This window comes from Myripristis murdjan, chromosome 2, assembly GCF_902150065.1.
Source record: "Myripristis murdjan chromosome 2, fMyrMur1.1, whole genome shotgun sequence".
NCBI classification, from domain to species: Eukaryota; Metazoa; Chordata; class Actinopteri; order Holocentriformes; family Holocentridae; genus Myripristis; species Myripristis murdjan.
Genome location: NC_043981.1, coordinates 7,963,001 through 7,976,654, shown reverse-complemented (window position 1 = coordinate 7,976,654; position 13,654 = coordinate 7,963,001). Strand labels below are relative to the sequence as shown.

The 13,654-nt window shown below is 41.8% G+C and overlaps 1 protein-coding gene across 5 annotated transcripts in view; it reads right to left on the bottom strand.

The window, feature by feature from the left end:
• Nucleotides 1-1,532: 1,532 nt before the first annotated feature.
• The window catches only part of LOC115373657 (histone deacetylase 4-like), a 66,306-nt gene continuing 54,184 nt past the window's right edge, over nucleotides 1,533-13,654 (bottom strand). For all 5 annotated transcript variants that reach the window (XM_030072159.1, XM_030072152.1, XM_030072174.1 and 2 more), the window contains 14 exons: nucleotides 12,922-13,117; nucleotides 11,935-12,068; nucleotides 11,711-11,813; nucleotides 11,398-11,444; nucleotides 10,309-10,416; nucleotides 8,989-9,044; nucleotides 8,191-8,278; nucleotides 7,787-7,906; nucleotides 7,133-7,230; nucleotides 5,704-5,822; nucleotides 5,371-5,504; nucleotides 4,593-4,677; nucleotides 2,724-2,868; nucleotides 1,533-2,005 (listed from right to left, as the gene is read on the bottom strand). In XM_030072159.1, the coding sequence (XP_029928019.1) occupies nucleotides 1,966-2,005; nucleotides 2,724-2,868; nucleotides 4,593-4,677; nucleotides 5,371-5,504; nucleotides 5,704-5,822; nucleotides 7,133-7,230; nucleotides 7,787-7,906; nucleotides 8,191-8,278; nucleotides 8,989-9,044; nucleotides 10,309-10,416; nucleotides 11,398-11,444; nucleotides 11,711-11,813; nucleotides 11,935-12,068; nucleotides 12,922-13,117 (1,473 nt within the window). In that variant the 3' untranslated portion in view covers nucleotides 1,533-1,965. The remainder of the gene's footprint in view (nucleotides 2,006-2,723; nucleotides 2,869-4,592; nucleotides 4,678-5,370; nucleotides 5,505-5,703; nucleotides 5,823-7,132; nucleotides 7,231-7,786; nucleotides 7,907-8,190; nucleotides 8,279-8,988; nucleotides 9,045-10,308; nucleotides 10,417-11,397; nucleotides 11,445-11,710; nucleotides 11,814-11,934; nucleotides 12,069-12,921; nucleotides 13,118-13,654) is intronic.

The window sequence follows — 13,654 nt, the reverse complement described above, 5'->3', positions numbered from 1 at the left end:
AATACAAGAAAGATAGACAGGAAGAGAGAGAGATAGAGAGAGAAAAAATAAGGCAAAAGAAAGAAAGGAAGAAAGAAGACAGAAAAAAGGAATGAAGAAAGAAAGAAAGAAGCAGGAAAGAGAAGAATGGAAAGAAAGCAAAGAGAAAAAGACAGAAAGGAAGAAAGGAAGAAGGGAAGAAAGAAAAAGAGTCAGTCTTGAACAAGTAACAATAGTACTGAGTATGTGAATGGCGGCCCTATAAACTATCCAGAAAACGGATAAAAACAGACACAGAACAAAAAAACTATGGATGAAAAAGTTAGAAAAATAATCTTATACATTAAAAATAAAAAGTGGACACGCTTACCAAACACGTTTTGATATTGTAAATTGACAACTCGATGTGGAAATCATACATGTAGTTACAAATGGGCAATACTCGATTATTGCCTTTCAAAATATATTCAATTCAATATACATGACTAATGTTTCGCTCACACTAGTAACCAAGGTAGTTGCCAACTGGCAAAGCATGGGAGGTCGATCAGCGTACAGAAAGAAATGCTCTCTTGATTTGTGACGAATTAAATCAATAAACAGTGAAGTTGGTATTGAGAACCTTAAAGAAAGGGCCAATACTAGAAATGCTCGTCGACTTGCCAGCTAGTGGTGTGAAAGGATTATACGCAAACTCATGCTTTGGCTTTTCTTGCTTGGCTTTCTCTTTTTGGATAACATTCAAATCTTGCAAAAAACAAAACAAAATAAAACAAAACTAACAAAAAAAAAAACAAAAAACGTCCGTCCTCTCTTGTTGAAATGCATGCCGTTATGTGGTTCACAAAGCAATGACTTCGGTTAAAGGGAAGCTACATAAAAGGCTAAACCTTTTTTTTCGACAGTGTTCAATCTAATTCCTTGTTGAACGTCTCCATGTTTGCACCTTTTCTACTGAAGCTGGCAACTACCTTTACAAAGCAGTTTTGTTTTATACAGAAAAATAGATCCATCCAAAAGTAAAGTAACTCTTCAAGAGAGGCTGTGAGAGACATAAATGTTGTCTGCGTCACGTTCAAAGTAAACATGCTGAAAGATTGTTTTCGTTTTGTCATTCTTCGTCCTCTGGGACTGGAAACGCTCCGTCTCCCTCGGTCTTCCGCACAGCGAGAAAAAATCTTTTGAGACTTAAGGCAATCTTCTTTTCCTGAACAATCCTGAAATCCAGCGGACCCTCGCCAAGGCACTCCTCTCATTCAGCAACCGCTTCCGCTCTGCGACGACAGGCTGGTCCAACGAGGTGACAGTCTCACCACCAGATCATCAAATTCTTTGTAAAGGCCTACTTAAGCTTCGGCCGACCAAAGTCCACAGTGAACATTATCTTCTAAAATAGAACGGGTTAGCTCCGTTTCCGCGATGCCCTTGTTTTGTAGGGAAAAATAGTTGAGAAAAGACAAAAGAAAATCCCCGGCTGCCTTTTCGACAGCTGGGAACGTCGACTGTCCCCGGTGTCCATATTTGGTCAGAGGGCAGCTATGTAAAGCACCGTGTTTTTCTGCGCAGGAGCGTGTTACACCCTTCTGCGACAAGGCCCGTTTGCACCACCGCCCCAAATCCACTCGCCTACTGCCTTCAGACGCGGTCGCTTTGCTAGCCCGCGTGGGCTAACGTGGGGGTGTGAAGACTGGCAGAAAATGTGTGTCTCTGAGCGAGTGCTGCGAAGCAACGCTGAGCTTTTGTTTTGTTTTGTTTATTTTTTGTTCCAATTCAGTCCTCTGTCTCCTGATTGGCTCCCTACTCCGAGGCTGAGCCCACCCCCTCTCCCTCAGTGGCTGAGGGGCCGCCAATCAAGGTGACTGACGTGGTGAGTGGGGTTAGGGGGACTAAATGAAGGGATCAGTCGAGGCTCTTCGCAGCACAAAGAGGCGTTCGTTCTCCGGAGAGGTCAACGGTGACAGCGCGACACCCTGATGGTTCCCTCCGTTACAGTGGTTCCTCCTCTTCCATCGGTTCCTCCTCTGGCCTGGTGGGCAAATAAGACAAACACAGATTAAAAAAAAAACAAACAAACAAAAACCTGATTCTACAACAACAAGCTCCCAATCCCATATCTGGCTCATCATCTTGCCCTCTAACTACATTTCACAGACAGATAACCACCTGACTTTTATGGACCTGCGAATAAGCCTGTCTGTTTATAGTGCACGTGCAACCACTTAAAACATGACTTTCTTCTTGATATTTTGGGAAGAGGTTTATGGGAGGGTGTACATTTCAAGTAACATCAGCAATATTTGTAAATTCACCCACTTTCTTCGTTTAAGCTAAGTCACTGGCCCAGATTTGCTCTCCAGGACTCATCTTCAGGCTGTCATTAATTGTTTTGGACAACATGTTATGTTCAGAGTGAAATTTAATTTCAGGTTTCTTGCTAAAAACAAACAAACAAACAAAAAAAAACCTATTAGTCCTTTAATATGCTTCAGACACCACTGAAGGATGAATACCATTGTCTTGCCTTTAATTATACAGAAAACAGAAACAGCAGCCGGTGAATCACAGGGCTGAGGAGGCCAGGACTCAGTAAATTGCAAGATAAATGGCATGGCTTATAAATATATGGATCGCTTAGAGATGAATATCAAACAAGACTTCCAGAATTTTGTTTCCATTATAAATATATGGCTATTAAATCTGATGGAGTTTTTCTTCAAAATAATGAGCGCGGTTGTTTTCCGAACCTGTGATCCATGGTATTGGTGTTGGCCACAGAGAGCGAGGCCATGGCGCTGACGGCCTCGGCCTCCTCGGAGTCTCCTCTCTTGGCTTCCAGCAGGGAGAGACCGAGCCGGGGGGACGAGCGATGCACCGAGCGCCAGTACTTACCTGACAGCAGGAGAGAGAGGGCAGAGGGAGCCAGTTAGGAGGGAGAGGAGAGACAGGAGATAAAAAAAAAAAAAACAACACAAAGACGGATGAGCCAGAAAAAAGTAGGGCGGAGTGGATGTGGAGGGATGTCTGCGCTCTGAGGGAAAAGTCCTGAGATGAAGGAGGCTTGTCTCAGGTGCGTGGGTTAAAAAAAACACAAAAACAAAATCACACACAAAAAGAATCCAGCAAGAACTCCCACACTGATAAAAAAGGAGGAAATCCCAAAGAGGCCAAGTGATGCATAAAAGGCCTGATTTATATTTAAACAAGTTGAGGCCAAAAAACAAAAACAAAACAGCTAAACTAATACAGTGCATAATTAAAAGAAAATGTTGTGAACTTTGTTGTGCTTTCTTTGCATTTTTGTTGTCTGTTTTTCACCGTATGTAGATAAATATCAGTTACTGTTGGTGCCAGAGAAAAGCATAGTGTGTGCGGGTTAAATCATTATGATCCAAGGATATGATAGCCATTACCATGCCTATTCTTAAGTTAATACCATTTGTTACAAATTTGGTGCAAAATTCGACCATTTTTGAACACTGGAGAATTGATAAAAATGGCCAAAAATCCCTCCAAAATACCACAATAGGACACAAGACCTTGAGGAACACCACAGAAAAACCCATGCTGTGATTTATTTTCAAAATCATTTGACACTTTTGATGCATTTTTCAGAGTTTGCGGTGAGCGTTCTGTTCTGGAAACTGCTCAGACACTCCACCTTTTTGTCAATACACCTGGAAAACCACACATCCTGTGAATTCCCTCGGTCTCTAGTTTGTGGATGTCAAGTTTCATGAGGCTGTGAAAGGCCACAATGGGTCATTTTATACAATGTTGTCAGGTTCCAAAAAATAGTCTCACTACTATGAAATGGCTACTTCCAACGTCATCACACATGAATCAAATGTGGCTCATTGAATCCATAACAGTCTCAGCTTTCCACTCAAACCCAATTGATGCAACTCCAAGACTGTTTAGGCCAAAATGCATGGGATTAGTAAAAGATGGGCATGTCTGCAAAGGGGAGACCCGTGGGTGCCCATAGAATCCATTTTCATTCAGAGTATCTGGAGGTAAGCTACTTTTTCTGATCTTATTTAACCCGCTCTGGCATTAAAAGTGAGCCTTCCACAGCCTCTGAGGACAGTAAGCTGAGCAGGCAGGCCGTCAGAACGTCAAGGGATTAATGTACAATAACAACTGAATGACTGATGTTAAAATTTTACACTTGAGATTCACTGTTGTTCAATTTCCTGATAGATTAACACAGACAAAGACACAGTGTAATTTAAGGATAATTATTGATTTTTTTTTTTTTTTTTTAAAGAAATGGTGGGCATTTATTTTGGGCAGTAATGAACATTCTGTTCCACTGAAGTAAAACAGAGCCTCTTCAGTGAGCGAGTGAGCCGAATCATAATTAGTGTCATTAGTAACACCTGTGTTTACCTGCTATATCTGTTTTCAGAAAATAGTGAGGCCTGCTCTCTTTCTTCCTAGATGTTTGACACATTGGTGATCTAGGAATTTAAAATGATTCTGCTGTTCACTTGGGATAGCTTTTTCATGTAAACGCTAAAAATATAAATACAATCTATAAGTAAAAATCCTGTTTGTGATTGTCCTGCTGCCCCTTTGAGTGCATCAGCTTGTGTTTTTGCAGGAGAACTCACTATGAGTCTCGATAACTTTCTCCAGAGAGCGAACAGCGTTGGGGTTGGGCCTCTGCTCCAGAACGGACTTTGGCAGTGGATCAAGCTGTGAGGGACACACACACACAAACAAAAACAAACAAGAACACAAGTGTTACTGGCAGCGGAAGAGGTTGCATTTCCACTACCTTCCACAAGGGGTCAGCCTCAAAACACTGCACCAGTAGATCTCTGCCTGTTTTCTCACGTCAGCTCTTTCCACTCTGTCCTTTCCTCATTAATTCGCCCTCTTACTCATCCGTTCCTCACCCCCAGATGAAATCATGAATTAATTAGATTAAATACTCCCTTGTCTCTGCATGTCATAAAACACATTAATAAAACAGATTTTGTCAAGATTTTCCAAAATTCGTATGTTATGATTAGACAAAGCAACAAAAGTTTACGCTAAAATGCATTCAGAGTCTTCCTCTATGCCAGGGCTGTCAAACTGGTGCCATAGGGGGCCAAGAGGCTGCAGGTTTTCATTCCAACCAAAAACTCCACCAAGTGATTTCACTGATTTGTCCTCTCTCTCTGCTTGAAGGTGAGGTGATCAGTGAAATCACCCAGTAGAGTTTTTGGTTAGAATGAAAACCTGTGGCCTTTTTGACCCTCCATGGCACCAGTGTGACACATGTGCTTCCACTTTAGTTCACCCCATTTCACAAAACAATCACCTTAAACTGCACAGTTTCATAAGACCTGCGTCTTGCTAAAATGTCCAAATTCCTAACTTTCTCTTGTGCTTTGATCTCACCTCCTGGCCCAGCAGGGCTGCCAGGCAGGCCTCGGAGGCGTCACAGATGGCGGTGAGGTCATGACCCCCCTCAAGAGCCAGGACCACCCTACCCCCGGCCAGGGTCATCAGCTGCCGGGTCAGATAGCCAAAACCTGGAAACAGAGAGAGGACAGAACAAAACATTCACCAGACTTGATATGCTGTAGGGAAATTTTAGTTAATGTAGCACATCCTTTTGGCAGTCTTCTTGGAGGTCCTTGGCATTTACATGTTTTTTTGTTTTTGTCTTGTTTTGCAGTAGCATGAGATAAGAAATTAATTTTGGTTAATTAAGTTTTATCTTGTACGTACATTTGGAGGTCAGGGTGTAGCCGCCCAGTGGGGGAGGGTGGCCCTCCACAGCGTCAAAGCCTGAGGAGACCAGCACGATATCTGGAGCAAACTCATTGGCTATGGGCATCACCACCGACCTGAGGGAGAGTGAAGGATACGGAGTGAGCTGTAGAAGAAGGGTGAACAAGAACTGTACAATATCGAAGCTTTGAAGCACTTTTTGCTACTGACTGCAAATCAAAAAGTGCCAAACCAAAGATACCTTTAAGGAGGAAGTCTGATTGTTCTTATGGAGCAAACTGAGAAAGACATCTAAAAATACATCCCTCAGTATGTCAGTAGGCCTTTTTGGTTTTGTCTGATTTTGTTTCAGTGTGTTATTAGTATCTATTAAGCACTGCAATGGAAATAAGTGTTCTCATTAATGTTTTTGTGTGCTGTCCTCTGAAATCCTAAAGGTATCCTAAAGATAAATCAAATAAAAATAAAAAAATGACAGGAACACTGTTCGTACACCTCAAAATTCCAGTCTTTTTCCAGCTCGTTTCTTGACTCTATCTGGTGTTATGGCTGGCGTTCAATATGATGTTTCATGTCTGTTTACTGGCTGACTGATATTTAAATTGCATTTCCATTTTGTCATTTAGCAGATACCCAAAATAATTCACACTCAAGTGCATTTTGTCAACAGCAATCAAATGGATCGTATATCACAGTCCACATCAACTAAGCCATCAATAGGAACAATTGGACCTCATGGAGTTTGTAGTTAATACGACTGTGACTGTCAACTAGGCCACATCACTAAATTGCCTTTTTCATCATAACAGTGGATGTCTCTGTGTGGAACTAACTTCCGCAAATGCTATACAATTGTCCAACTTAGTGTTACACACAAAGACATCATTCCTATCACTTATTTTTAAAGTTAAATTGATTTTTTGGCCATGCAAACACACCCTTAGGATTAGGATTCCAGTCTATCTCTGTTGGTTTCAAACTTACAGCTAAAAAAAAAAAAAAAATCAATATCACTTCTAATGTCAGAAATCCAAGATAGAGATCAGCAACAAAATGTAATAAAGTATTCCTTGGCCCAAGGCTTATCTGTCCGCCAACTTTGAAATCTGTTCATGTTTTTGAGCTACCCTGTAGAAAAACAACAAAACAGGCAACAACTGCGTGTACGACTAAATGTGTCGTTATGTACATTTCCAGAGTGTGCTGTGCTTCTTTTTCAAGACCTAGAACTGAGCAAATTCCATATTTTCCTGTACTTTGTGGACCTTAATAAGATTGTTGACCTGGTAATTAAAACAGTGGAGAATTGAATGGACCGGTTTTGCTCTCAGGAACGTTGTCATCTGGTAAAACTGGTAAAAACGGGTTTGTCTGCATTTCTATGTATATTTCTATACTAGATACAGTGTGTGCATGTATTTGCTACCTAAAGGCCGCCAGGTACTCCACATCTCCCATGGGTGGGTCCAGACCACCAGTGAAGGCTACGTTGACGTTGAAGCCCACTCCGGGCCCGCTGCCCACCTAGAGAGGGAAAGAGACAAATCATACACAGATCCACACCAAAACCATTACTGATGCCGTGACTCTTCTGAAAACAAGTCTGACTGCAAAACAGATTTCCTCTTCACATTTTCAGTGAGCCATATATGCACACACAAACAACAGCATACGTAGAGGCCTTGTCTCGATTAACTCCATTAGCTCCAGTTTGCCTGCAGCTAATCATGAGACCGTCTGGATGGGCTTGCGTCTGCATTAATTTAGCTTCGCAGCCGCAGAACAGCAGGGTTTGAAACAACAAGAGCATCCCGATGAACTCAAATTAACATTTAGCATCAGCACTCCAGAGAACAATGAAACAAATGGAAAGCAATTAAGAGTTTCCTTGTTACTCTTCTCCCTATAGTTCACTTTGTGAAACAGATCCAAATTAAATTACCTGTTATAACTGAACGTTGTGCAAAACTTTCTCCACAGCACACCTGCCATGTTTTGTTTGGATTTAATAACCATTACTAGGGTCACACACACACACACACACACACACACACACACACACACACACACTCAAACACACCTCATCAGGCGCCCCACTACCAGGGAAGAAGTTGCCGTCGTCATAGCGATGGATAGACAGGTACAAGACATTAGGGTCATCGTAGAATGCTTGTTGGGTGCCGTTGCCATGGTGAACATCCTGCAAGTAAGCACACACGACCCAGATTGAACCATTACCTCATCACCACCGTTGTCATCCTTGGTGTCCGAAGGTGACACACAGAGCACACACTAAACTGCATCATTAAAACAAGAGTTACAATAATCTAAACCAAACTTTAGAGCAGACTTTGGAAAAGCTAAGGGACAAATATAAGTGGGATAGGACCCCATACCATCTAAAGGCCTGTGCCATATAAATTAACTGACTCTTTCAATTCAACGCTATCATATGACAGACGGCTGGTTTCCCCAGAGACTGACCCAGTCCACAATGAGGATCTTGTTGACGTTGAGTCTCTGCTGGAGCAGTTTGGCTGCGATGGCTACCGAGTTGAAATAGCAGAAGCCCCTGAAACAGCAACAAATACAAGGAGGGATGGATTAAAAGTGGCGCTGCGTATTGGCAAGGACCTCACAATACAATGTGTCACGGCTCACAGCACAATCTGTACCATGATATACTGCAGTACCCTACAGAACTGACTGAAAATGTATAAACATGCAACACTGCAAAACACCTCTGTAGACTAATAAAATATACAGCGTATTAAATAAATCGAGTGACAAACTGACTCTAAACAGTTTCGTTCAAAGTTCCCATTCCATTTTATTAAAAAGGAATTAACACAGTGCACGTCCTTAACGAAGTGCACTAAAATGTAGATGTCACAACATGAAATAATGAATATTGATACATATCATACAAGGGGGCTAGAGAAATAATATTGGAATATGTATTGGAAGAAATGAGCTGGATCAGTTTCTTTTTTCCAATTAAAAGGCATCATGCTGATTAAGTGTTAGGAAAAATGTATTTAGTTATAGCAAGGCAACATAGTGCCACATTAGTAGTTTTATAGTGCACTTTAAACACGTTATGAGAGGGATAAAGTACAGCGTAAAATAGCTGGCAGAAATAAGCCTCTGTCTACTTTATGTGCAAATAAACCTGTTGGATTAGGTCATTTCTATTCCAGACAAGCCCGATCCAGCACTGGTATTTGTATATGCATGGATTCAAGGTGTCCAGCTGAGTGCAGTGATGGGCTGTGGCCTTACATGGGAGTGCTTTCCTCTGCGTGGTGTCCAGGAGGGCGGACCACAGCAAAACCATTCTGCACACAACACACACAGACACAACACAAGTCTGTCAGCCGCACCGCCGCTCACCATTCCTTGTTTCCCTGTGTAGTTCACTCAGCAGTGGCGTTCCACCATAACAAACACTATAATTTAGCCAAACATGCCCTTAAAACACAAAGAAGAGTAACTCCAAGGTTTACAAGATCTACTTTAAATGAGAAACTATCCAAAGTAAAGCGATTTTACATTTGCAGTCTGTACTAGGAGCACAACAAGCAACAAAGATGCATTAAATCACAAGGAAACAATAATGAACACCCCCAGTTTAAGATCAGGGGTGCCACACTCACATGGGTGTCGCATGTAAGACTTTTCAAAGACTTCCAAGATTGGGTTGGGGGAGATTTAAGGACCTGGGTTACGCCACTTAATAAATGAAAATTCAACAAAACAGAGGCATGATTTTTTATTCATGCCCTGGCCAAGTCAAGAAATCATAGTAAAATTATCAATTTTTTAAACTACTGCTGAACTAAGAGTTGATTCCAGATTAGCTGAGGCATACTGATGAATTCAGGTATGCTATGCATACAAATTGTAATTATTATATTAATTAATTATTATGATTAATTAATTAATAAACAATCAAGTACTTTCAAGGTCGTCCATTCACTTTCAAAATGCTTTAGGGCCTTACATTTATTAGACAATAGGGAGAAGCATGTGTTTAAAAACAAGGCTCTGTGTGCATTCATGCATTTTTGTTTCTTTTCACATTGTGCAGTGCAAAAGGGGAATTGCAGTCTGCCCTGTGTGAAGCCCAAAAAGCCCTGCGTAAGTGAAATCCAGTGTGCACTCATACACCAGGTGTTATGGTAGAGAACAAACAGGCTTCAATCAAGTGGAGGCTCGTCCATCTCTATGATCCTCTAAGTGCACAGTCTACAGTAGCTGAGTCAAAACCTGAATTGAATACTTCATTCAGCGATTCTCTTAGTTCCAGCAGCACTGTGCTACCCCAGCACTTTGATCTTAACATTTTTAAGTTTTAATAGTCAACATACTGTAGTTTCACTCACGGTGATAATGCATAACTAGCTAAAAAGCATTGGTTTTCCTCAAATTCACAAACTTCCAAGGACTTTCAGAGCCTGTGGGAACTGTAAGTTGCTTAAGACAGGTAGATGTGTGTTGACAAGGTGCTGAGAAAGCCTCGACAACTGCAGAGCGTATTATGCCTGCAGAATGTGCAAAATAAAAAACAGAGAAGAGGCAGATATGTGTAATCACTGTTACCTTCAGCTCTCCGGTGGCGACTTTGAAGACAAGCTCCACTACAGAGCCGACAGCCAGACGTGCTGCGCTGGAGGAGTGCACCTCGTTCCAAATGGTGTCGCTATCCACCTGGGAAAACACACACACACACACAGACCCACACACTCACATTTCATATAGGAGCTGAATCCACAAATTTTTCAAGTCCGAGTTGTTTTATCAGCTCATTTAAAAGTGCAGACATACCCCAGCTGTTCAAAACTTAAAACTTTCCCATCCCATACTCCTCCAAACCCATCAACACACTCCACAGCTCTCCCAGCCTCCTTCTACTGCCCATTTCCTCCAGACTGGCTCTACTGTCGCTGTCAAACACTTCTAACACTTTTAACATTTTTGCAAGAGGCACTTCAGCCGTGTAAAGTCCTGTCATAATCACAATTAAACAATCAGTTATGCTAATGAGGTTGTTAATTAATATATGGATGTATTAATTAGCAAACTTTTCCCGCTTCATATAAAGTAAGTGTGGTACCAATACGGCATCTCTACTTTGAAGCATTAAGCATGATAGGGCAATTTTAGGACTGTTGCCATCATATTTTTGTATGTTTATTTTGCAAAGAAGTCTTTTCCACTCATAAGAGTTATTTTTTGGCTTCATCCTCATGCTCAGACATAACTTGGGGAAAACTTGGACTTTTTTAAATATACTGCTTCCATTGCTTGGAGCAAACTGTAAGAGGTTTTTAAGCTTGGTTCCCCTTGGAATTTTTAAGTGACTGTTAAGGGTGAATGATAACATAGACTGTCTTTGCTTCAATTATAAACATTTTATTGATGTCAAATTGAGGCGGCAATGTTCTCCAAATTCCGATAACATTAACTATTTCTCGGTTCTGTTCACATTAGAGTGCAGCTGTTACTAAATGTTCAAGTTCACACTCAGTACAATTCTTAATGAGAGCAACAGCTAGTAATACTGAGCCATAATGGGTGGCAGGATATGAAAATATTTTTTAGATATACTGTTTTATATGTCATTTTAAACTGGTGTGATGATTCCCTCCATGAGTGAGAAACTGTATTAAAACCAAGACTGCTACTTACCCCGACCCCTCCACACGGGAGCCTTACGAACATGGGAGTGATTGAACCTGGAGGAAAGGGAAAGTAAGTGAAATTATTGCATTTACTATTAGTAGGATGTTGGTGGAGATGACTGACTGACTGATATAGAAAACTCTCATTAAACAAGACTACATGCTCTTGGTAAATGTCTATTTTTGTTGTGTGATGGAATGCAAGTGATTTGTGTGTTTGTACAGGCAGGTTTTGACAGACAAGGCTGACAAAGTAGGAACTGGTGCTCCATGCATGTGTGAGTGTGTGTGTGTGTGTGCGTGTGTGTGTGCATGCTTACAGTCAAGTTTCTGTCGGAGAGGGTTGGTTCCATACAGTAGGACGTGGGCTTCAGAGTGGACTGTCTGCAGCTCTTCCAGAGTGGCCTTCCTCCCACGGATACACTGCGCACACACACACATACACACAAAAATAAAAAAGGACGTTGAGGACTTTGATATGCAGTTAGTCAGTTGGTACTACACAGTATGGGGACTTTCCTGCCTACTGATTACAGAGTCATACCTCGCACTGCGCCCTGAGCCCCGTCTCCTGCAGCCGGGACCAAATGCTCTGAATCCGCCCGGCGTGCTCCGGGTGGCTGTTGGTATTTCCACACATACACTGATGCTTCTGCATCAGAGAGTCATACACCAGGCCTGAGCAGAACACACACACACACACACACACACACACACACACACACACACACATACACACACACATTACAACACAGTGCACATATGGCTACATATATGCCCATTACAGGTGCAAATCATGGAACTTTTGCAGTGAAAATGTGAAAACACCATTAGCCTTTCAGTCTATTGCTGCTGGGAGCCTCTCAGAGGTGTAATCCTCATTAAATGTGTTTCCACTGGTGAACATGTAACCACTACATCATCTCTAGCTGAGTCACCTGCTTTCAATTTGACAACGGTTCCCCTTTTCCACTGTCTTGACAGAAATTTCAGTTGCCTACCCATTACAGAAGAAACCAAAATTAACCCCAAAATAATCCAAAAATGATTGCTTAAGACAGAACAGCCTCAGTACTCATACTGATGTATGATAAAATGGTACTGAGAGTCTGACAGTGCTTTAAAGAAATGCTTCACCCAAGATCTATACATATTGTACAATTCAGTCATCCTGAGTATTGTCTTGAAAAGTTTTGCATCTCCTGAGTCATGACCACCACTTCGGTCTTCTGTTTACACCGAGCTGATCAGTGACAAACAGCAGCAATAATTCTGTGAAAAAATCTACTTCAAATTCTCAAAGTCTTCATGAAGCACATTCTCCATTCGAATGTTCAGTGCATGCCAAACCAATGAACATGTGCAACAATATCAGTATGGTGTTAACACCTCTTTTGTTGGATGTTCAAGACAGCTTACGAGGAGTAAATGATACAAAAATATATAGTTTTTGGTGTGAGCAGTATTCTTTTAAGTTGAGAGTGACATATAAACAAGCACCACTTTAATGAAGGATCGCGGCGTTACTGACCTGTCGTGAAGCGAGGTTTGGCGGGCGGCTCGGGTTGCGGTACATTGATAGGAAAGGAGGGAGCTGAGGCCGGAGACGACTGGGCCCTAGAGAGGGGGCGGTGCCCCGGGAAGGAGATTTGCAGGCCAGCAGCTTCCATGGAGGCCTGGTAGTTCCTCAGCTGGTGGATCCTCTGCTGCTCCAACAACAGGGCCTGCTGCTCATATGGACACACACACACACACACACACACACACACACACACACACACACACACACACAGAATAAAGCGGAAAGACAAAAATTAAAAAGAGAAAGCAATATATAGGGAGCAGGAGACTTGCAGTGCTTTATTTTGGCAACTTGTAATGTTTGCAGGAAGAATTTAACAATTTTTTCTGCTGTTTCAATGATGCTAAACTGCTCTGTACGGGAGTATCAAATGCCTAAAATGTTAATATATTGAGGGACTGGAGGGAAAAAGTTGTTTTGACATTTTATATTGCAAATACAACTTACGGCCAAAAGATGGCAGCCAAAACAAATGATGCAACTTTGACTTCCCCTCAGCATTTAATCAACAATATGCCATGGGACAGGGAGCAACATTTTCACAGTCCAAATTACGTTTATGTGTCTGGCTGTTTCAGTCTTCACCTCTCTGGGACTTGCCCGACAGCACCCGCAATACATTACGACCGGGTAAAGTCAGAATAAATTGCCCAAACCTTAATATCGATCCTTTCAGCCTGTG